Source organism: Sciurus vulgaris (assembly GCF_902686455.1).
Source record: "Sciurus vulgaris genome assembly, chromosome: 7".
Lineage (NCBI taxonomy): Eukaryota > Metazoa > Chordata > Mammalia > Rodentia > Sciuridae > Sciurus > Sciurus vulgaris.
In genome coordinates, this window is record NC_136467.1 from 2001962 (window position 1) to 2023546 (window position 21585).

The 21585-nt window shown below is 45.6% G+C and overlaps 1 protein-coding gene across 19 annotated transcripts in view; it reads right to left on the bottom strand.

Annotated features, from left to right (window-relative positions):
- AFDN (afadin, adherens junction formation factor) overlaps window positions 1–21585 on the bottom strand; it is a 135687-nt gene that overhangs the window by 60439 nt on the left and 53663 nt on the right. For 17 of the 19 annotated variants that reach the window (XM_079146179.1, XM_079146172.1, XM_079146173.1 and 14 more), the window contains exons 6-10: window positions 14335–14492; window positions 9322–9433; window positions 7653–7820; window positions 2224–2318; window positions 1102–1364 (exon numbers count right to left, since the gene is read on the bottom strand). In XM_079146179.1, coding sequence (XP_079002305.1) covers window positions 1102–1364; window positions 2224–2318; window positions 7653–7820; window positions 9322–9433; window positions 14335–14492 — 796 coding nt within the window. Of the gene's footprint in view, window positions 1–1101; window positions 1365–2223; window positions 2319–5053; window positions 5099–7652; window positions 7821–9321; window positions 9434–14334; window positions 14493–21585 lie in introns of all 19 variants that reach the window. The other 2 variants (XM_079146178.1, XM_079146177.1) reach the window with 2 other exon arrangements.

The window sequence follows — 21585 nt, forward strand, 5'->3', positions numbered from 1 at the left end:
TCAGCATTGCCAGAAAAATATATAACAACAACAAATTTCACAGCACATTCTCCTTATTGAAACCTAAGCCACACTCTTATATTTTGGCCAGAGACACAGTGAGAAGAAACAGGATCGGGAAGGGGGAGAGGGATGGAAAGGACTTCTGGACACTAATGGTCCTGGACACGGCTGAAGGATGAATGCACATATAATCTGTCTTAAAGATGGAAGAGGTGTTGGAAATGAATGGGTTTTCCTAGGAAGGAGAGAGTAAAGGCACTGGCTGGTTTTCTTTAGAAACTGAGGGGTTTGGCCATTTGCTGAAAGCTCACCTCAAGTGGAGCCGGGAACAGATCTAATAGCCATCGACTTCAAAAATGCCCTCTGCCTGAATGTGTGATTGCCATTCAGTGTTCATTTTGGAGAAAGACCAACATCTAAATAAAAACACCTGGCCCAAAGTGTAAGCTCTGGTGGGTAACCAGAGGATGTCATGGAAAACTAACAGGAGCAACAGAGGAGAGAAGCCCGCTGGCAGGCTGGTTTACTCTGCTCTCTGGACGGAAAGCTCACAGACTCACAACTAGCACAGGGGAAGAGCTACTGCAGCTGTCGTTAAGATCAATGACTATCAACCTGCAAAGCAGATGAAAGAGGCTCCACAGTGGTCCTTCAAGACTGCCGTACCAACAGGCAGGCGGGCCTGGGGTTCAGCAGCGGCCACAGCAGGACCTCAGAGGAGCTCCAGGCGGAGCCCTCGGGCTCCGTGACCGTGGGAAAAAGAAATACGTCACTATAATTTAAAAATTCCAACACACAAGACGATCACATGAAATATTATGATTTTCTACAAAGGAACAGGTATCATTTTGGTGTACTGGCTAAAAAAAGGACCAACCGTAAACAATTCCAAGGCCATCAGAAATTCCAGCATCAAGATAAAGTCATGCCCTTTTTTTCCCTCTGAAACCAACCCAAATCAAGTAAGAATAGAGACAAAAATTACAAACCCTACTTTGACTTTTTTCAAAACTAAAACAAAATAAAAAATAAAAAGTCAAGCCATTTACACCTCAGTCAAGTGACTCCCAGTCAGGACACACCGTCCCTCTGGCTCACCCAGGCTTATGTCTTGGGCCCTTCACCATCAGGCCTCCATCCACAGATCTCTTGGCAAGAGCGTGGTCCTGGCTGGGGTCCACAAACTTGAACACATGCGACACCCCAAACTGCACTTTCATGCCACTCTGCAGCATGGTGGTCTCCGAGATGCGTTGGCCATCCACATAGGTCTCTGCGTCCATACTTCTAGGTGTCACGGTGACCACTCCGTCCATGTTGGTGAGGTCACAGTGATGGGGCTGGATTCCTGGGCCAAACAGCTGAAAGCACAAGGGGGCCAGAGTCTTGTTTAAGCATGCACAGATTTAAAGGCAAACTGAAAACTATGAGTACCCCTTTTATGATCAATGTCATCTAATGAGCCCTGGATTCTTGGAGCTTTATTAAGTACATTTCCCCCAACACCAACAGTATAAAATCATGCAATGCTGTCACCAAAATACTACGGCATTTTTAGCATCTAGTCACGTGATTTGAGGCACATTGCAATTCTGCTTTAAGAAGCAACTGGCCTGGGGACGTAGCTCAGTGGCAGCACCTGCCTAACACACACAAAGACTGGTCTCCCTTGCGACCCTGGGAGAAGAGGAAAGCAGCAGCAGCAGCAGCAGCACTCAGTCATCATGAACACCGACAGGGCATTCACAGTCAAAGCTGCACAGACAGTTCTGACTGAAACTCCCCTCTTATCCGCCTCACTGCTATGCCAAGAATGAAGGAATGTAGACCTGAAAACCCCACCCTTTCCCAACTGAGAATCAAGACAACTGAGGGTGATTTGCAGGAGTTCAAACGAGGCAACAAAGCCTGTGCTAAGTTCTGTTTTAAGCTGCCAAGAACTACACCCAGTTCCTGCTCACAGAAGGCCTGCTACTGAGCATGGGACCCACTGTGGAGCTTCCACAGTTCTCTCTTTCACCATCTTCTGGAGAAAGTCCACAGCCCTCGAGGAAGGCAGCAGGCCCACTCTCGCTCACTGAAACAGTGGACGCAAGGTCTGCGGTCCTTCACCCATGAGTGAGCCCCATGGCAGGCTGTCCCCTGTGCACTTGCTGCTAATGATGTCTGGGCGCCACAGTGGAAGGCAAGGCCCAGAGCCGCCGCACTGCCACTTCATACCTGGATGGAGCTGTCATCCAACCTTTCTGTCCCAACTTCAGTCACACTCAGCTGAAGGCGGTAAAGCTTTGGCTTGTCTCTGGAGTCAGAGCCATCTGTGAAGAGAGAGGGAGAGAGCTCTGCGTGCCAAGTCTGATGTTCTTGCTATTTGAAACAAAGGGGGTCCTTAGGAAAGACACTATAGCTCTCTTCTCAAAACTTCTAAGGCCTCTCCAACTTGCATCAGAGAGCTCAACAACTGGTGTGGAAACTTCAAAGAACCCACACCAGCTTCTGTTTAACATGAAGTGCTACGACTGCTGCTCATCCGCATCTTCTCGTCACATATAAGGAAATGCTCCCACCACACTGCCCAGGGATTTGGCCACTGATGCTCAGATAATCAAATCCATAACAGGGAGATCATTAAAGGCACATGGGCCTTTACTTCAGCCGCCTTCACAGCACACCCCGACCTCTTGGAGCGCTGTCCCGGGGTGCTGTGTAGGTGAGACTCCTGACAAGTGACTCTGATGTCCATCACTAAGGAAAAGAGCTGGACACGTGCTCAGTTCCTTAAGCAGAGCTGGAGTGAAGGGCAGGAAGGAAGACTGGGTCTGTCCGAATTCTGTCACTATACCATCTCTGAACTGTGAGCACTCATGACTCATGACCTCTCACTACGGGGAGGGGAGGTGGCAGTGCCAGGCCTCTGTTCTGTTTACACAAGGCTTGCCTACTCACTCTTCCGCCACAGCATCCCTGCTGGTGCAAGAGGGTATCCCCTGAAGACTTCTCTGATTTTATAGGTCACATGTGAAAATGCACACCTCAGAATCCAAGAATCAGACGTGATCTCAGACCCCAGCATACACACCACAACTGTACTATTCAGTCTCTTGGCAAAGAAAAGAAGCGGTGTCCTCAAGAGGAGCTTGCGAGTCTGACTGACCTGTTTTGTGACGCTCAGGAGAACTCTGAGAGTCACTCCTACCATCTCAGTCCCTGCAATCAGGAATGTGAGCTGCCAGGCTTCCAGAGCTGGAGGTCCTGGCAGCATGGGCATCGGAGCTCTGGCCAGCTGAACTCGCAGCTGAGGTGAGCCTGAGCCCTCAGAGACAAAGCACCTTGAACACACTAGTCTACAAAACAGCATTCTAATGGTAACAGCTTTGTATTTCTGAAACATTCAGAAAACTCTGACGGGGGTGAACCCAGAAGAACATCTGACTTCACAACACTGACTCATCTGGACATCGCACCTGTCCTGATTCAGGCAAGGCATAAAGTCCCCTGGGGCTTTTCCTGGACCTAGGCACTTCCCTCCCCTCTTGAAGTTGTGTTTATTTTAAATGCCCTGGGCAGTTCTAAGCACGCGCCTCTTCTGTGTCCAGAGCGCCTCAACCACTTCCTCTCAACCTCATGTGTTTTATGAAGATTCCTACCAACTCGTCTCCCTGCTCCTCGGGCCCCTCGGTGGCCAGGCTGTACCTGGCCCTCAGCACTCAGTGTCCACACAGGCAGTCGTCCATCAGCAGTGCACAAATAGCAACTAATACTCAGTCGTGCAATCAATACAGGTGCACAAAACTACGCAAATGGAGCAAAAAGGAAGCATGAGGAACAAACACGCAATCATGTGAAACAAGAACAATTACTTCAACGTAAAGCTAAAATGCGGAACCTAGGGATATGTCTGTTCAGGGCAGGGGGGGAAACGCACACCACTATTCCTCTGAAATGTCAACCTCCAAAAGCTTCCAGAAGCTGGCCCAGAGCCACTGTGTGCCTTTCCTCATCACAAACTAGAAACAGAAAGGAGGGAGAGCACAAGCTGCTCTCCAGGCTCTGCTTTCTCGCCACACTGCAACAGGAGAAACCAGAGAGGACATCTGTGCAGGTCCAGGACACCCTGGGTGGGGCCCAGGGCCAGTGAGCAAGTGGTGTTTTGTCCTAGTCAGGGAGCAGGAGGCGTGAGCAGGGCAGCAGGGTCCAGGTACCTCCTGCCCCTCCTATGACAGCCCAGTTCGTACTCCTGACCAACAGCAGGTAGCCATCTCCAAGGCCAGACAGGAAGACTGCTCCCTCTACCAACACCCCTGATGTCCTCCCCTTCCCCTACAGACAACCAACTTTGGCCCCAAGAATCAGAGCAACTTCCTCCCAGTGAACAGCTACAACAGACCTGGAGCACCCTGGCACGCAGGTGACTGAGCAGAGATGTGGTCCTCCTGTGAGAAAGTCGCTCTGCTATAGCATCCGCTGTCCAAAACCACTGGGACCAGAAGTTTCAGATTTCATATTGCTTGGATTTGGAAGCATTAGCATATGCATGATATTCTGAGAATGGAGCCCAAGCTGAAGTACTGGCTTCGCTTGTGACTCATACACATATGCTTGTATTCCCACTGTGACCCATTACACAAGGCAGGTGTGGAAATTCCCATCTGTATGTGGGATTTTTCAGGTGTGGAATGCTCCACCTGCACTCTCAACATGAGGGGGCAATGGACTGGCATGAACAGAGCCAAGGGAAGCAACTGTTCTCAGTCTACAGAAATGCTGCAGCCAGCTGTGCCCAGTCACAGCTGCTCCCCAGAGCGAACCTGGGAAAGCAAGAGCAGCAGAACAGGCTTCTCATCAACCAAGTGGGTTCTGACACAGGACACTGTGCAGGTGTGAGGACAGCGGCACAGCCAACCAGCTGCGCTGCAGACATGGGGTGCTGCACAGGTGTGAACAATAGGACAGCACATTATGTTCTTGAACATGCAACAGCAGGTCATCAACGTTATTTTGCCATGAGGTTGTTAGTGCACAGTTACAAAAGTAGGATGGAGTGCAGCATTACCTTCGTAAGTGTGACAGCTGTAGTAGGCAAAGTGACTCCTTCTCCCTGGGGCTGAGACACAAGCAGGACCCAGGTGAAGGCAGCAGCAGCAGGACAAAGACCATGCAGAGCAGCAGAAGAGGGAAGGAGGAGAAGAGACGCAGAGGTGAACTTCAGTGAGACTTGGCTCAAAGGAAGAAAAGGTACACTTTACCCTCAGCTTTCAGAGCTGTGCGGACAAGACTACAGAAGTGCCCCAGTCAGTGTTCTAGAATCAGTGAGACTGTTAGGAAAAACAGGACAGCAGGTGAGTCACCACGCAGTAGGGCAGCAACAATAACAGTGAGTGAGCTACACAGGTCGCCACCCCACCTGGCCGATGGCCCTGCATAAAGAGCACATTCAGATCCACACAAAGAACAAAGCTGCACCCTGCCCATTCCTCCCGCAGCTGGGGCAGGCACACGCCACATCTCAAAACCTCCCTCTCCACCTGGCAGGACCTCACTGAGGTTGTGTGCTTGGCTGCCCATGTGCCCAGTCAAAACGCAGCCCATGTCTATTCATAACAAATCAATATGCACAAATATTATTTTCTCATGAATGGAAAACAGATCAATTTCATTCAGCATGCAGACTGAGCAATCAGTAATAATGAGAACCTAGAAAGACCTCATAACCTAGTGGAAGAACAAGGCTTTGCTGCAGGTAAGACCTGGGCCTGCCACCAACACCCTGGCCTTCAGGACAGCACAAAGAGCTCCGACCCTTGAGTAAAGTTCTCCCTGGCAGCCAGAGAAGGTGGAAGCCTCGAGGGTTGGAGACAGGCCCTGTTACAGAGCTGTGACCACCTCCTGGCATTGGGGCTCCCTGAGCACAGGACAGTCTTGGTCACTTCTGCATCTGCAGCTCTGCCCCAGCAGGCGCTCAATGTGCAGGAAGATGCAGGGTACCAAGACACGTGTCAGGAGCATTTGCTGAAAGGAGCACAGAAACGCCATTCACCTAGGGCTGATCATCTTCCCACCCCTAAGAAAGTCTACGTATTTGATTGTCTCACAGATTAAAAGTATAAAATAAGCAGCTCGAATGGGAATTCCCACTGGAATGTGAAGCTGGGTTTGATCTGCTTGGTCAGTGCTGCACCTCCATGGCTCAGAAAGGTGTCCGACAGTGTTTAATAAGTGTTTTATCAACTGCTGGAGGGATGAACACAGCCTGACTGCTAGCCACCATAATCAGCTTTCCACTCTTCACTTGAAAAATCTGTTGGTTGCTCTTTATCAACTTCTCTAAGGTCTAATACCTCTTCAGTGTTTAAAAATTTGGATTTCAAGAAAACAATCTCAATTTCCAGCATTTAATGAAAATATTTTAAAGAACAGACCTTACTTCTGTCCGTACTCCCTCCCTCACTTTTCCACACTTAATAGACACACAGGGATGCCAGGGCATGGGTCTAGCACTACAGTGCCAAGGCAAAGCAGCACTGCCACATCCCTGGGCCTCCTAGAGCACGAGGGAGCAGGGAAGCTGCCACCTGCAGCCAGGCTGCCGCCAGCCAGGCAGCATCAGCATCCCCTGCCCCCTGCATCAGCAACCCAGCTCACTCCCAAGGCTGCCGGGCCACAAACATCAGGTCTCGGCTAATGACAGGGAGCAGCACTAAGGAAGTGAACCAACCTTGGAAATAAAACCAGATCCTGGAGAATCCAAGGAGAAAACACAGTTCCTGCCTGCAGACCCATACATTTTCTACACAATGGATGCATTTTTATGCCATTTTTTTCCTATAATTACTAAGTGGGCTTTATTTAAATGAGTTTGGGGTGGGGAGGATGGAATAATATCTTCACAATAATAATGGTCACATAATCCTGTTTTAAATAGGAAATTACATAATTTTGGCTGAATGATAAACAAAATGTCACATACAGAAAATGTACACAATGTCCAGCACACAGGAACGTGTCTCTGGGAAAGTGTGTTAAGGCTGGTGTGCAGGTCCACCCGAGGGACGACCAGGGCTCGAGCGCACTCTCCAAGCAGTGACTCAGAGGACGGGCAGGAACATAACTCAGACTGCTACTTAAAGATCCAAATGGGCTTCTTAAGCGCCCTGTTACATTTAAAGATATTCCTTTTGAACACTATGCACACATTTTGAAGAACAGGATCTGGGCGCGCGCGCGCGCACACACACACACACACACACACACACACACACACACACACACATTAAATTTGCACCAAGAGGAGTAAATTTCAGTTTGCTGTTTTTAGAAGATTAACTATTTAACTAAAGTTATTTTGGAAAGAAAACTTCTTAAAAGAGATTGCTTTGAATTATCTTAAAATGTTGTACACCTTATTTTAAATTTTGTTTAATACTTGTCTTTGTCCATGTGAATTTTATTTTTATGTGTGAATACATATACTTTATGATATTTGGTTTACTTGCTATTTTAAATAAATGTCATTTTAAGAAGGTTCCTTTTTTAAAAAAGTAAGTAGTCTAAAAATGTTGAGTCAGCCAACAGCAAGGACACATTAAAAAGCAGTAGCAGTCAAAGCTAAAAATGCACATTTGCACACCCTCTGGTATGACCAGCTTCCTCACCTGGGCTTAACTCCACTAAGTAGGGCAGCTTCTCAGGGGGGAGAGCAGAGCCGTAGCCTGAGCCATCCACTCTCTCCTTCCCCTTCAGCGGCTTCCCTTCTGCGTGCTTCTTTGCTTTCTTTGGGATGTAGTCCGATGGCCTCCTCTTCAACTGAAAGACTAAAATCCCTGGAATAGGAACATTGGGAACCCTCAGCAGACAGGCTGGTGTGCAGGTGCAGGTGGGCAGTTAAACACCAGATGTTTATCAAGACGGTGCATCTTCATAACCTCTTCTGAGGAACGAGTTTGTGAAGACTGTCCACATTACATGTTTACTCAGTGAAGGAAGCCCTAGTCTCTGATGTGCTGCGAAGGCTCTCGCAAACACTGCAAGGATCTCTCAATTAACAATGGGCTTCCTAGGGCATCTTCTGGGGCAAACTGCACATCAGTGTGAGAAGACATGAATCTTCACTGGTGGACAGCCCATGATCATTGAACAATGTGTCCCCACGCACATAACATCCATCGTCCCTCACAAATATAACCTGTTTCAGTTGAGCTGATTTTGATTTAATTCAAATGAATAACTCGGAATTCAAAGTAATTTTTCTTTAATGAAGTTTACCTAAACACTGTCCAGAAAAGTGCTAAATGACTATTTTAATGAAGTTAGAAATCTACTTACTGACGGGTTTGCTCATTTTGTGTTTTTAAAGTTGGCAACCTATGTCCAATATTGATATGATTAACTAGCAATGAATTTTTATGCCTTTATCAGTGCAAAGGCTGTTACTACTTACTAAAGCAACAATCAATTTATGATGCAACTCTAAAAGTTAAAAACTTATATTTAATTAGAAAAATCCTCAAAGCTTTAAACCATTGTTTTGAAATAATTAGGAGATATTACAAATAATGCCAAGTGTAAATACATTACAAGTTGAGCACCCCTGATCTAAAGTCCGAAATCCAAAATGCTACGAATTCCAAAACCTTCTAAGTGCCAGCATGTGACTGGTGAAAGGCAAGGTGCAGGTGCACTGAGCCACTGCATGATGGCACCTCCAGCGGCAAGTGAGGCACACACCAAGTGAGTATTATGCTGGTACCTGGTCTAATGTCCAAGGTATCTGATCATGAAAATGCAGATGTTCTGAACCTTAAAAAAATCCAGAATCAAAAATCTCTGGCCCCAAGCATTTCAGATAAGGAATACTCAGCCTGAATCTGAAATGTCACAATACTGAGCAATATGTAGGTTGTAGGTTACTTTCACTATCATATCAAATCTGTCCATATGTCACGTATCAGTTTAGAAAGTGCTTCACTGCTTAAAAAAAAAAATTAAATTAAATTTAAAAAAAAAAGAAGTGCGTCACTGCTAACTGGTAGCAAAGACCTTGCACTGCTAATAGTCCAGTGTCTCCTGAGACACAGTTTTCACCTGTAGTATCACTGTGCAAGATCTGTGCATTAGACTCAGAAGACCTGAACCTGGTCCCACAGACAATGGCATATGGAGAAGCTGCCCAGCAAGTTCACAGAGGAGGTGGAACACCATGCAGTATAGGGCCATCAAAAGCCACTCATGCACACATCTGCACAATCTGGTGAACAACAGATGTGCCATGCATAAGTCTGAGGAATCACAGAGATTTTTGTAATCCCTAATAGGGAAGTTTACCTTTGTCACTTGGCCATTCCCTGAAGATCTGTAAAGGACACTCATCGTCATCAAGAATGATTTCTTTAGCACCTCTTTCATCAGAATGCTGGGCTCCAGGAGGAAGCATAACCTAAAGAAAAGTAATTAACAGTGAATATATCTACAAGGTAAATTAGCAGCCATTCAAAAGAAAGAACTCCCAATATTACTGACTGAATATAATGTCACTGTAATATGGGTGTGGTGGTGTATACCTGTGATCTCAGCTACTCACAAGGCTGAGATAAGATTTCATGTTCAAGGCCAGCCTGGGCTACTTAGCAAGACCTTGTCTCAAAATAAAACGAAAAGGATATAGCTCAGGGCAAGCATGAGGTCCTTTTTTCAATCCCCAATATCATAAAGAAAAGTCACTGTAGAATTAAATTGACATGCATGAGAAGCAATTCTCACTAGTTATTAAAAATCAAATCATTCACAAATCCGAAGGAATAAGTTTCAAACAAAAAGCTTAACCAGCTGATTTGGTAGATTTTATTCACTCGGTCTCTAAAATGAACTAATCTTGGGTACTTTTATCTGTAAACAAATGTCACATGGAAAGATCATGTGGAGGCTAACCACTGAGCGACCTCCTCAGGAAGACCCTTCTTCAAGGCGACTTCGACGTCTCCAGGCCCTGCCCACCTTCTCACGCCAACAACCAAACAACGTGTCACCCAGATCAGGGTGGTCCCTGCACTTGTAGATAACGTCTTTATGATCAGAGTCTAATCAGGTCACGCAGATACACGCACGACCATTTATTCAACGAGCATTTAAACAACTGCTTCGTGATGTCATGTTCATGACACTCCTGACAGATAATGCTGTTATTTCTTACTATGCGTTCTGACTGCAGTCAAACACACTTTCCTAATCACCCAAGACAGCTGTGACAGGGAGGACAGTGGCCACCGCCACTCATCTGGTGGCCCTGCACACAACGCAGAGCCTGTGCTGCCTCGTCACTCCATCAGGGCCGGCAGGAACCACACGGAAGGAATCAGAGAGCCCAGGGCCCGTTTCCCACTGCAGTCGCCCTGGAAGTGCTCCTGTTGCAGGCCTCACCACCGGACGCATGGCGCTCCTCACAGACTCGGGGTCACACTCCTTAGACCCATCACGCCTCTCCACAGGGCTTCCGGTGCCCTGAAGACGCAAAGTCATGATAGGCCACTGCACTCCAGCTTTTAAATTCAACTTCCTGGCCTAGCACACAGGCTACCTCAGGACCTGAACTCTCTCGACTCTGTCGTCTCGATCCTCGTCACACACCTCCTGAGCTGAGCCACATCAAAGTATGTGCGGCTCACAACCAAGTTGTGTCCCTCAGGCTTCCAGCAACCCTCTGGCCACCATTCACACCTGGCCAGCGTCTACCCATCCTGCAATTGGGGTTCAGCTTTTTTAGGAGCTTTTGCTGACCTCGCTTCCAGTTGGGAAGCCCAGTTGTTTCTTGGCCTTTCTGTCCCACTTTACCATAATCTCTTTGAAGGACAGCTGTCAGTTTTGTATCCCAGCACAACATCTAACAAACAGGAAGACCTGCAGTATTTATAAATGACTAACTGAATAGGTAAAATAACAAGTGACTGAAGAACATCTACCACTACAATTCATGAGATGGCATGAATATGGAATCTCTAATTCAGGGGAAAAGAACAATCAGCTCTTGATTTGGACTCCCTAAGCTTGCAAAATAAAATTGGTCAGAAATTATTAGAGCAGAAAGCCCAAAGTAAAGTGACCCTCTAAAGAAATCAACAAACCCAAAGGAACTACCAGTAAGCCCAAAGTAAGCTTCTGAACTTCATGACCCTGATCAAGGTGTTTTTTATTTCCAATTTCCACCAGTAAAAGCAGCCCCTGATTATTATAAAGATATTAAACTGTTCCTTATCACATACCAAATCATATGCACTTTTATGGAACTGATTGTTTAACACACTTCAACAAGAACACTCCCATGCCAAACACTCGAGCAAGACCAGGTATCAGGTTCGATGTCCCTGCCCCCGCCCCACGCTCATAACTCAGCAGAGCACACGGCTGGAAGAGGACCAGGCCTATGTTCACTAACAGACCCTTATCTACCACTGCTTCACTTGTATTATTTTGACTTAGAAAAATTTTACAGCATCACTAACCAATTTTAAGTATAAGGAACACTTATAAAATCTGCCTTATCCACAGACTTCATTACTCAACTGGAGATAATGTCTCCCATATGTACAAAACTGCTTGCTACATAACAACTACCTCATGAAGCCTGCACTGCCTGATGTGGTGGCCCCCACCTATAATCCTGTAACTTGGAAGGCTGAGGCAGGAGGATTACAAATTCAAGGCGAGCCTCAGCAACTTAGCAAGACCTCAGCAACACAGAGAGACCCTCTCTCAAAAAAATAAAAAGGACTGGGGATGGAGCCAAATAGTACCACTGGGTTTAATCCCCAGTATCAAAACAAAAACAACAATAACGAAAAATACCCCTGTATTATGCATTCAAATAGGGCTTTCCTCTACTTCATACATACTTTCCCGGAAGAAAATGCACCCAGACATCTTTATCCCAACTATCTCCTCTTGGGAAAGACGCTCTGCTATGCTTGCTACCTCCTAATCCAAGTCGGTGCAGGCAGAAACCTCCCGCTCCCTCAGCCTCTCTCCACTGGGCTGCTGACACTGTAACTGGAAGGGGAAAGGCAGTCTGGGAGGACTACTCTCTCTTTAAAAGCTTGCAACCCAACACTTCGTTGCGAGTACCACTGTCCACCTCACCTAGTCCGTGCAGAGTGCTGGCCCTGGGTCCTCCAGGGCTGTGCCTCATGCACCTCCCGCCTTGCCCTGACCATCCCAATGCAGGCATCCTGTGCCTGGCAAGGTGTGGACCACCTGTCACAGAGGACTCCACTGTGCAGGCATTTCTTCTTGCTCTCCTTGTTCTTGTGCCTATAAACCATTTTATCCCCTACCATAGTAATGTGAGGAAAATACTTATTTCCATGTTTCAGTTCTCAGCTGAAAACTGGGTCATATCCATAAAATTATGGATCTACTAGATTTTCCAACTGAATATAATTTCTTAGCTTTTCAGCAGAAAGATAAAATTCAAGCAAGCTCTCTTATAAAATTTCCTCCGAGGCCAACCAAAGAAGTACGAGAACATGACACTGAACTCTGCGAGGCGTCAGTGAAGAGCCGCCCCATGGGCACTGAGGGGAGGGGAGGCTACGCGCTCAGCACACGCAGGGCAAACACAGCCATGTCCCAGACAGCTCCAGGTGGAGCCTGCAGGCTGATCTAAAGGTCACGAGGCACAACCCAGAATAAAGCACGTTTTAAAAGCAAAAACAGAAAAAGAACAAAACTGGTATTTGCTTATATGTGATTTTAAGACTTATGAATCTATAGTAATGAAGACAGCTCATTACTGACACCCCCCAAAACAAACAGACAAACAGTGATGTAGATCACTGGAGGAGAACAGAGTTCAGAAAATGGCCATATACGTATGTAGTTGATTGACTGACAAAGAGGCCAGAGCACTCAACGAGAAAAGAGTTTCCAACCAATGGTCAACTGGGTTATCTGTACAGAAAAAATGAGCATCAGTCCGTACTGCACACAAGAGCAAACATCCACCGGAAAGTCAGACTCCAAGATGCCATGTCCCCAGCATTCCGGGGCAAACACAGGAGTATCCACAACCTCGAAGGCAGCCAATTCTCACAGAGGACAAATGGCACAGGAGGTCAAAGAAGCAGCTGAGCTTCAACCCAATCAGAGCTTTTACTCTCTAAACGGTACCATTTTAAAAAGAAAAGGAAGCCCCAGATGGGGGAAATTCATAATATAAAGATCACAAGTAGGACATGGTTCCAGAATATTAAATTCAAACCACACCAGGACGGTGCTAGACATCAGTGTGGTGAGGAAAGGGTGCCATGGTAGGGGGCAGAGGGCATCACTGAAGCCCGCGTCCTGGCCTCCTGAAAGGAATGCGTGCACTTGCCACCAGAGGGAGCCACTGCAGTGCCCAGAGATCACCCCACAGGAAGCCTTCAGAGCTGAGCAGGGAAGCAGGCAAAGCGTTCACCACAGGGACACGGCTCATGACTGCTCTGACCACACTGACGCCACTCAAGGCACACAACAACCTGGACTGGACCCAAGCCACCGTTCAGTCAGAAGCTGAGCAACAGGGTGCTGACTGGATGCTGCTGGTCACAGGGCAATTCTGAAAATGCACAGAGCCCAGAGGGACAGACAGACAAGGTGAAGCACCAGAGAGGGACAGGTCACAAAGAGGCACCAGAAGCCCTCTGAGTGAAGGGGTGCTCAGTTGACCCTCTTGAGCTGAGAGCTGAGACTATAAACGTGTGGTTTGCTGAACTTCATTCCTTAAAAATTTGCTAAACTTTCATAATTCGACAACCACTTGCTGAGATAGGAGAAAGGGGGACAGCTTTGTTTTAACATCTACTCAACTGCAATTCTGATGGAAAGATCCTAAGTCGATCTGTGGCTGGGCTGACTCAGAGGTTAAGAGCTTTCCGCATAGCTTATTTCTCAGAAGAGAAAGCTTGCTGGATTCTAACTTAACATCACCACATGAGTACTAGAGTCAAGGACACATTCTTCATCACTAAGAAATCGTGATTCTAAAGCAGATTTTAGTACAAATAAAACTAAGCTGCCTATGTATGTAAAACAGGAACTGGAAGGATGTACATCCAAACATGAACAGTGCAGTTTTCCTTTAGGAGCAAAACTTTAAGCTATCCTTATTTTTTTCAATTTGTCTTTTCATGCTTTTAGCTTTTATAAGAGGAATGTGTAGTTTTGTGACAGAAGAGATTGCTGTTTCTTTTATGTGCATCTAACACAGGCTTCCCCATGTCAGAGCCACAGAACCCAGTGGGGGAGAAAACCTAAATGCGAAGTCCTGAGCAAGACGCCAGTAGGAACAGGACTCCAGTTACATACCTGAGCAATGCAGTATTCCTTGGGATTCTCCTTCTCCAGACCATACTTCTCTAAAGCTTCAGCCACAGCAAAGTCTGCAGGATCCGTAGTAGACAGCAGGATTGTCTTATAAGGAATGTTTGGCTTTAAACTATCTGCATAAATTCTCAATGTTCCACCTGAAAAAAGTTTTGACATCTTTGAGTACAACCTCATTTCACACCATGACAGAGACGGCTAACGTGGGGAAGGCTCTCAAGGGCTAACTGCACCGCTGCCCCGGCGGCTCAGCACCGCCATTCTGCTTTCGGCCCCCGTGGGAAGACAGGCACCACAAGAACTGCTGCGCAAGGAGGCTGCGCCAGAGTCTTCTCCCCGCAGTGCAGCCCGCTCCTGCTCCACTCTGGCACGAGAGCACCACACCTATCCCTCCACTTCCACTTCCTGAACCTCAATCTGAAGTAAGAATCAAACCTACTAAGCAGATCCCCTTCTAAAAAGTGAATAGGAACCAGGAGATCTCAGGTGCTCAAGTCTAGAGACTGCATGAGGGCTGAGCCAACAGAGCAGGGCTATTTCATTCCTGGATAGTACAGACTAGAACATCATTTCTAGCTGTTAACACATTTGGGGGTGGGGGACAATCAGCCAGAGCAGAGCAATCTGGGACCCTGAAGTTCTGTTGTGTGTTTCTTTTTAATGGAAATCCACAAATCCACACGTGCTATACTACTGCCACTCCTAGGAGTCTGCATCCTACTTAAGGACCTGGATAAGAAGCACTAAGTCCCACATCTATAGGAGAGAGCCGTGAGGAAAGAAGGTCCCCATACCATGGCATGACCAAGGCACATGTTCCTGCCTTCAGTCCCTGGCTTTCTCACCTGTTAAGAGCTGCCCAGAAGGTCTGTGGATCTCTTGAAGCAAGTTCTGAATTTCCACAACTCCCTGGCCCTCTGAACTCTAAAGCAGCAATTCTGGTTACTGAATGTTCCCGTGTTCTCTTTTTCAACAACTCTGGCATAAACTGCATCTCTGTAACTGAGTCACTATAAATTCTAGTCTTCTAAGACATCTGGCAGACCACATTAGTGTGAGAATGTGGACCTGCTGAGTCAGGCCACCAGCCAGGTTGCTGGAGTGTCTACCAAGGGCACACTCATACCAACACAGAGCTGAGGACATGGCAGCCCTCAAAAGACTCGAATTCTCGATGGGAGGTAGGATGCAGGGGAGAAAACTAACGAAGAAATTACATGATGCAAGATAGCGATTCAAGCGTGAACAGGAGGTACAGCCTTGAGAAAGTGAGCAACCAGGGCTTCCAAAGCTCAGGGGATTGCAAAGGCCACTGAGACCCGAATGACTTGACAGGGGAGCTTCCTGAGCAGGGCACCTCTGGGAGCCAAGGCCCCTGGCTGATGCAGGCCCCTGGCTGGCTAGGGTGAACAGGGTGAGGGCAAAGGGGAAGATGCAGTCAGGGACTGGCTGAGACAAGATCTCACAGGACTTCCCAACCTGACCACAACCTTGGGTTTCATCCTAGAGTTCTGAGAATGAGTGTGAGCACGCGTTTGAAGGCATGCACACATCTCCATCCATGGGTGCATGCAGGGAGAAGGGCAAAATGCCACTCACTGAACAAAGAGGACTCCAGTGCTGGGCAAAGGAGGCGACATCAGGAGTGAGCCAGTCCAAGGCACATTCCACCTACTGAAACACTCCCTCCTGAGCTATGCTCTGCCCCAGATGCAGACTCGGAAATCTGCAAGCCATGTACGTGTACGGCAGGATAGGCATGAAGTGTGCAGACAGACTCAGGCGGCATCTGCACGTCGCACACTGCACGACCAGCTCTGAAAGCTGTCAAATGAGTCTGTACCCTCAGCCAGGTGTCCACAGAAAAACGCAAATAGGGAGAAAATGCAGAAAGCATCCGACAAAATCACGCCAGGTAAGCGTATGCATATGCCACGGGGAGCTCCACCTTCACGTGCACCCGTGGCGCACTGACTAAGAATGAATAAATGAGCGGAAGGAAGACTGTGCAATAGAGGAAGGTGACTGGGAAGACGATTGGAAGGAGAGGAGAGAAGTGGCACAGGGAACTGAAATGGAGGAAATTATAACCCATGCATGTATGCTTATGGGATGAGCCCAACTATTGTGGTAACTGATGAATGCAAAAAAAAAAAAGAAAAGAAAGAAAAGGAAACTGCAAACGGGCAGACACCTAATTTTTGTACATTTTCTAAATCCTCAGACAAGTCCTTTTTGATCCCAAAGTTACTGACCATATAGCATACGGCACCATTTGGTCTGAAAAAAATTTATGGATGAAATTTACCAGGTCCCTTTAAAAAAAAAAAAAAAAAAAAAAAAAGCAAGGGTCCTACAGATGATTTGATCCTGAGTCACTCACTGCTCTTTTAAAAACACATCACGATTAGGCAGTTGTACAATTCCTATTCTTGTGGTCAAACATTTAGTTATTGGATGGAATTACTTTTATTATCTATCTGAATATTTTAGAACATCTATCTAAAATGATGATTTAGTTTTATATATAGTGAATGTTGAGTCATTCTGAAACACAAAAAAGCAATAAACAGGTAGAGTCCAATGTAAAGATTTCTAGCTTTATAAACACAAAACTATGGTACGGTCAGAGCAGAGATACACCCTCCACACTTGACAAGGAAGGGGAAAACAAAGAGGAGGACTGCAGTCCACTTGCATGAACATCACGTCAATTCTGACAGATGCATCATTTCCCCATTTTGAAAAATGAACACATTGAGGCTCATTTGTGCACAGGTTTCCAATGGCACCCTGACCCCAAGCCTGTGACCTTCTGCAGTGCCCCAATGCTCCCAGGGCTGTGCACTGAGAAAGAGAGGTAGATGAAGGAATGACTCTCCAGAATCCTTACAATTAATGAACATCTCAGAGACAAAACCCACGACAATAACTGGTAGAATATCTGCGCCACATATCAACTAACTGAGAAACACAGAGCATTTCAGGGCCAGCTGCACTTTGAAGACACCAGAGGGAACACACCTGCGTGCTAGCAGGGCCTGAAGAGTGCGGGAAAGCCTATCGCTCTGCATGGGCATAGGAGCTAAGCCTTCAGGACCTGGGGAACCAGGCCCAGGGACAACAGCAGGCACAGCCGTCACTCCAGGAAGCAGCGCCTCCAGTCCACAAGGAGATTCACCAGGCCGTGCTCGTGATACTGGAGGCTGCCAGTTCCATTTTTATGAGAAATTAATTTATTAAAATAGACAGACAACTTGGACTTAATACTTTTGACTTCCTTAATATTAACCATTAATAGAGGAGGTTTTTCAAGATGGCAGAATAGAGGAGGTCGCTTTCCTGGCTGCTCCACGGCATGAAACCAAGAAAGCAAAAAGGCAGCTTCTCAGCAAGGCGGGTGTGAAGAAAGGGACTTTACTGGTAATTAATACTGGACATTCGAAGCAGACTGGGGGGTTGGGGATATAGTTCAGTTGGTAGAGCACTTGCCTTGCAAGCACAAAGCCTTGGGTTCAATGCCCAGCACCACAAAGAGAAAAAAAAAAAAAAAAATGTGAATTGGGGACACAGGAGGTTGGATATAATAATGAAGAGACCCCAGCTCCACTTGCTGCTGCTGCCACCAGCCACAGCACCAGCCAGAGTGGTTCCCCCACAAGCAAAGTGGAGGAATAAGAGAATTAAAGGAACCCACATTTTTAAGAAGCCGGAGGTGTGTCTGGGTACAAAGAGATCAAAGATACTGCCCAACTAATCTGAAAGACATATTGCACAATCCTTGTGCCAGAAAGAGCTACATTTCTTCCAGCCATCCACAGAAGGACAGAGGAAGGAACCATTTGCAGCTGTGGCAAATGGATCCAGAAGCTGGGGGAGTCAATTCCTACAAACCCAAGCTTGGCCCAAAATATAGGCCTGGCAAACGCACACCACACAACCCAGAACTGGTTGGGAGAGATGTGCCCAGCCAAAAATTCTAAAGGGCGAGGGTGGGAGTGATTAAGTTTGGAGACTAAACCTGAGAGACCAGTAAACGTGGGGTCTGTGGGTTGTGTGGGTACTTTATGGGGAGGACTAGGGATTTGGCCCTTCAACCTCACAAGTGGAACAGAGAGGAGACCCATGGGGTGCAGTCTCCCAGCATGGAGCAGCAATTGCTGTGCCCTGGAGGTGTGGTGTTCTAGAATCTTCTCACCAACTGCCAGTCAAGGAAGAACCTGAGCCTACCTAAACCTCAACCCTACCTCCAGGAGTTCCGCCTGCGCCTACAAGACCCTCCCTCACAGAAAACGCCATTGACCTCCCCTGAAGGTGGAGCAGCCACCGTCGCCAGCACACACCACCTAACACTGCTGAGAAGGGAAGCTGAGACTCCTGAACTTCAACAGAAATCCTTCTCTAACTTCTCATCAAGATCTTTTTTAAAGCTTTTTTCCTTCTCTCCATTTAATTGGGACCTGAATGGTTCATGAACACTTATACACTTTTGCTTCTTTTTTCTCATTTCTATCATTTTTGGAAGGCAGTTATTTTTTCAAAGATCAGTATTTTCAAGAATAGAATTAATCATCACATCCTATATCACTTCTGTTCACTCCCTGTCCACCATTCAAAATCGTAAACCCTTTTGATAACTTGCTGTTTTTACTGTGATCCAGTGTTTCTGCTTATTGTGACAATAACATTGTAGATGTCATAGCCAGAACTACTGAGTTTAATGCTATATATTGTGCTATATATAGTTTGCATAGGTGGTTGTAATTATTTGTCTCCCCATAAACAGTGAGGTACTGTAAACATTCAAGGACCCTGTAAGTCCATAGGGCAGAAACTTTACTGCCTCAGATCCATGCTGTGAGATGGGTAGACACACAATCAACATGAAAAATCAAGGGAGCAAATCACCACAAACAAACCAAGATACTCCAGTAACAGAATCCACCAACATCACAGTGCAAGAAATGTCACAGAAGTTTAGAATGTTTGTAGACAAACAACTGCAAGGTAGAGGATGATGTAAGGAGTGAAAACAGAGAGAAAATACAGCAAGTAAAAGATCACTTCAATAAAAACATAGAGCTCTGAAAAAGAATCAAGCAGAAATCCTCGAAATGAAGGAATCGACAAACCAATTAAAAATTCACTGGATAGCATCACCAGCAGACTAGACTACCTGGAAAACAGAGATTCAGGCAATGAAGACAAAGCATATAATCCAGAAAATGAAGCTGATCATGGAGAAAAGCTGTTAAGAGACCATGAACAGAACCTTCAAGAAATATGGGACAACATGAAAAGACAAAATGTTAAGATTTATCAGAATAAAGGCTTGGAGATACAGACCAAAGGAATGCACAATGTTTCCAATGAAATGATATCTTAGAATTTCCGAAACCTTAAGAATGAAGTGGAAAATCAAATACAGGAGGCTTGGCTTATAGGACCCCAAATATAAAAAATTACAGAAGACCTACACCAAGGCACATTACTGCAAAAATGCCCTAACATACAGGAAAAGGACAGAATAAGGCTACCAGATAAAACAACCGGTCACATTTACAGGGAAATCCATCCAGATTTTAGCTGATTTCAAAACCCAGACCCTCAAAGCTAGGTGGTCTTGGAGAAATATATCGCAAGTTATGAAAGAAAATGGATGCCAGGCAAGAACACCATACCCAGAAAAATTAAGCTTCAGAATTGGTGATGAAATTAAAAACCATCCATGATAAACAAAAGTTAAATGAATTCACAATTAGAAAGCCTACACTACAAAACATACTCAATAAAACATCTCATGATGATGAAATGAAACCTAAAGTTCAAAACCAGCAGAGAATCCAAGAAAAGCCCAGGACCAAATGGATTCTCAGCCGAGTTCTACAAGACCTTCAAAGAACAACTCATTCCAATACTTCTCAAAGTATTCTAGGAAACAGAAAAGGAGGGTACCCTACCAAACACATTCTATGAAGCTAATATCACCCTCATACCTAAACCAGGAAAAGACACATCAAGGAAAGAAATTTTAGACCAATATCCTTGATGAATATAGATGCAAAGATCCTTAACAAAATATTGGCAAACCATATCCAAAATCATATTAAGAAAATTGTGTACCACGATCAAGTGGGGTTCATCCCTGAAATGCAAGGTTGCTTCAATATTCGTAAATCAATAAACGTAATCCATCATGTCAATAGACCTAAGGATAAGAATCATATGGTTATTTCAACTGATGCAGAAAAAGCGTTCAACAAAACACAACACCCCTTCATGCTCAAAACACTAGAAAAAATAGGGACAGTAGGAACATACCTGAACATTGTAAAGGCTATTTATGCTAAGCCCATGGCCAACATCATTCTTAATGGAGAAAAACTGAAACCATTCCCTTTAAAAACAGGAACAAGACAGGGATGTCCTCTTTCACCACTTCTATTCAACATTGTCCTCGAAACTCTATCCAGAGAAATTAGGCAAACTAAAGAAATTAAAGAATTACGAATAGGAAAAGAGGAACTTAAGCTGTCACTATTTGCTGATGACATGATTCTCTATTTAGAGGATCCAAAAACCTCCTCCAGAAAACTTCTAGACCTCATCAATGAATTCAGCAAAACAGCAGGCTATAAAACCAACACGCATAAATCTAAAGCATTTTTATATGCAAGCGATGAAACAGCTGAAAGGGAAATGAGGAAAACAACCCCATTTGCAATAGCCTCAAAAAAAAAAAAAAAATACTTGGGGATCAATCTAACCAAAGAGGTAAAAGATCTCTACAATGAAAACTACAAAACACTGAAGAAAGAAATTAAGGAAGACCTTAGAAGATGGAAAGATCTCCCATGTTCTTGGATAGGCAGAATTAATATTGTCAAAATGGCCATACTACCAAAAGTGCTATACAGATTCAATGCAATTCCAATTAAAATCCCAATGACGTTCCTTACAGAAATAGAGCAAGCAATCATGAAATTCATCTGGAAGAATAAGAAACCCAGAATAGCTAAAGCAATCCTTAGCAGGAAGAATAAAACAGGGGGTATAGCAATACCAGAACTTCAACTATACTACAAAGCAATAGTAAAAAAAAACGGCATGGTATTGGCACCAAAATAGACAGGTAGATCAATGGTACAGAATAGAGGACACAGACACAAACCCAAATAAATACAATTTTCTCATACTAGACAAAGGTGCCAAAAATATGCAATGGAGAAAAGA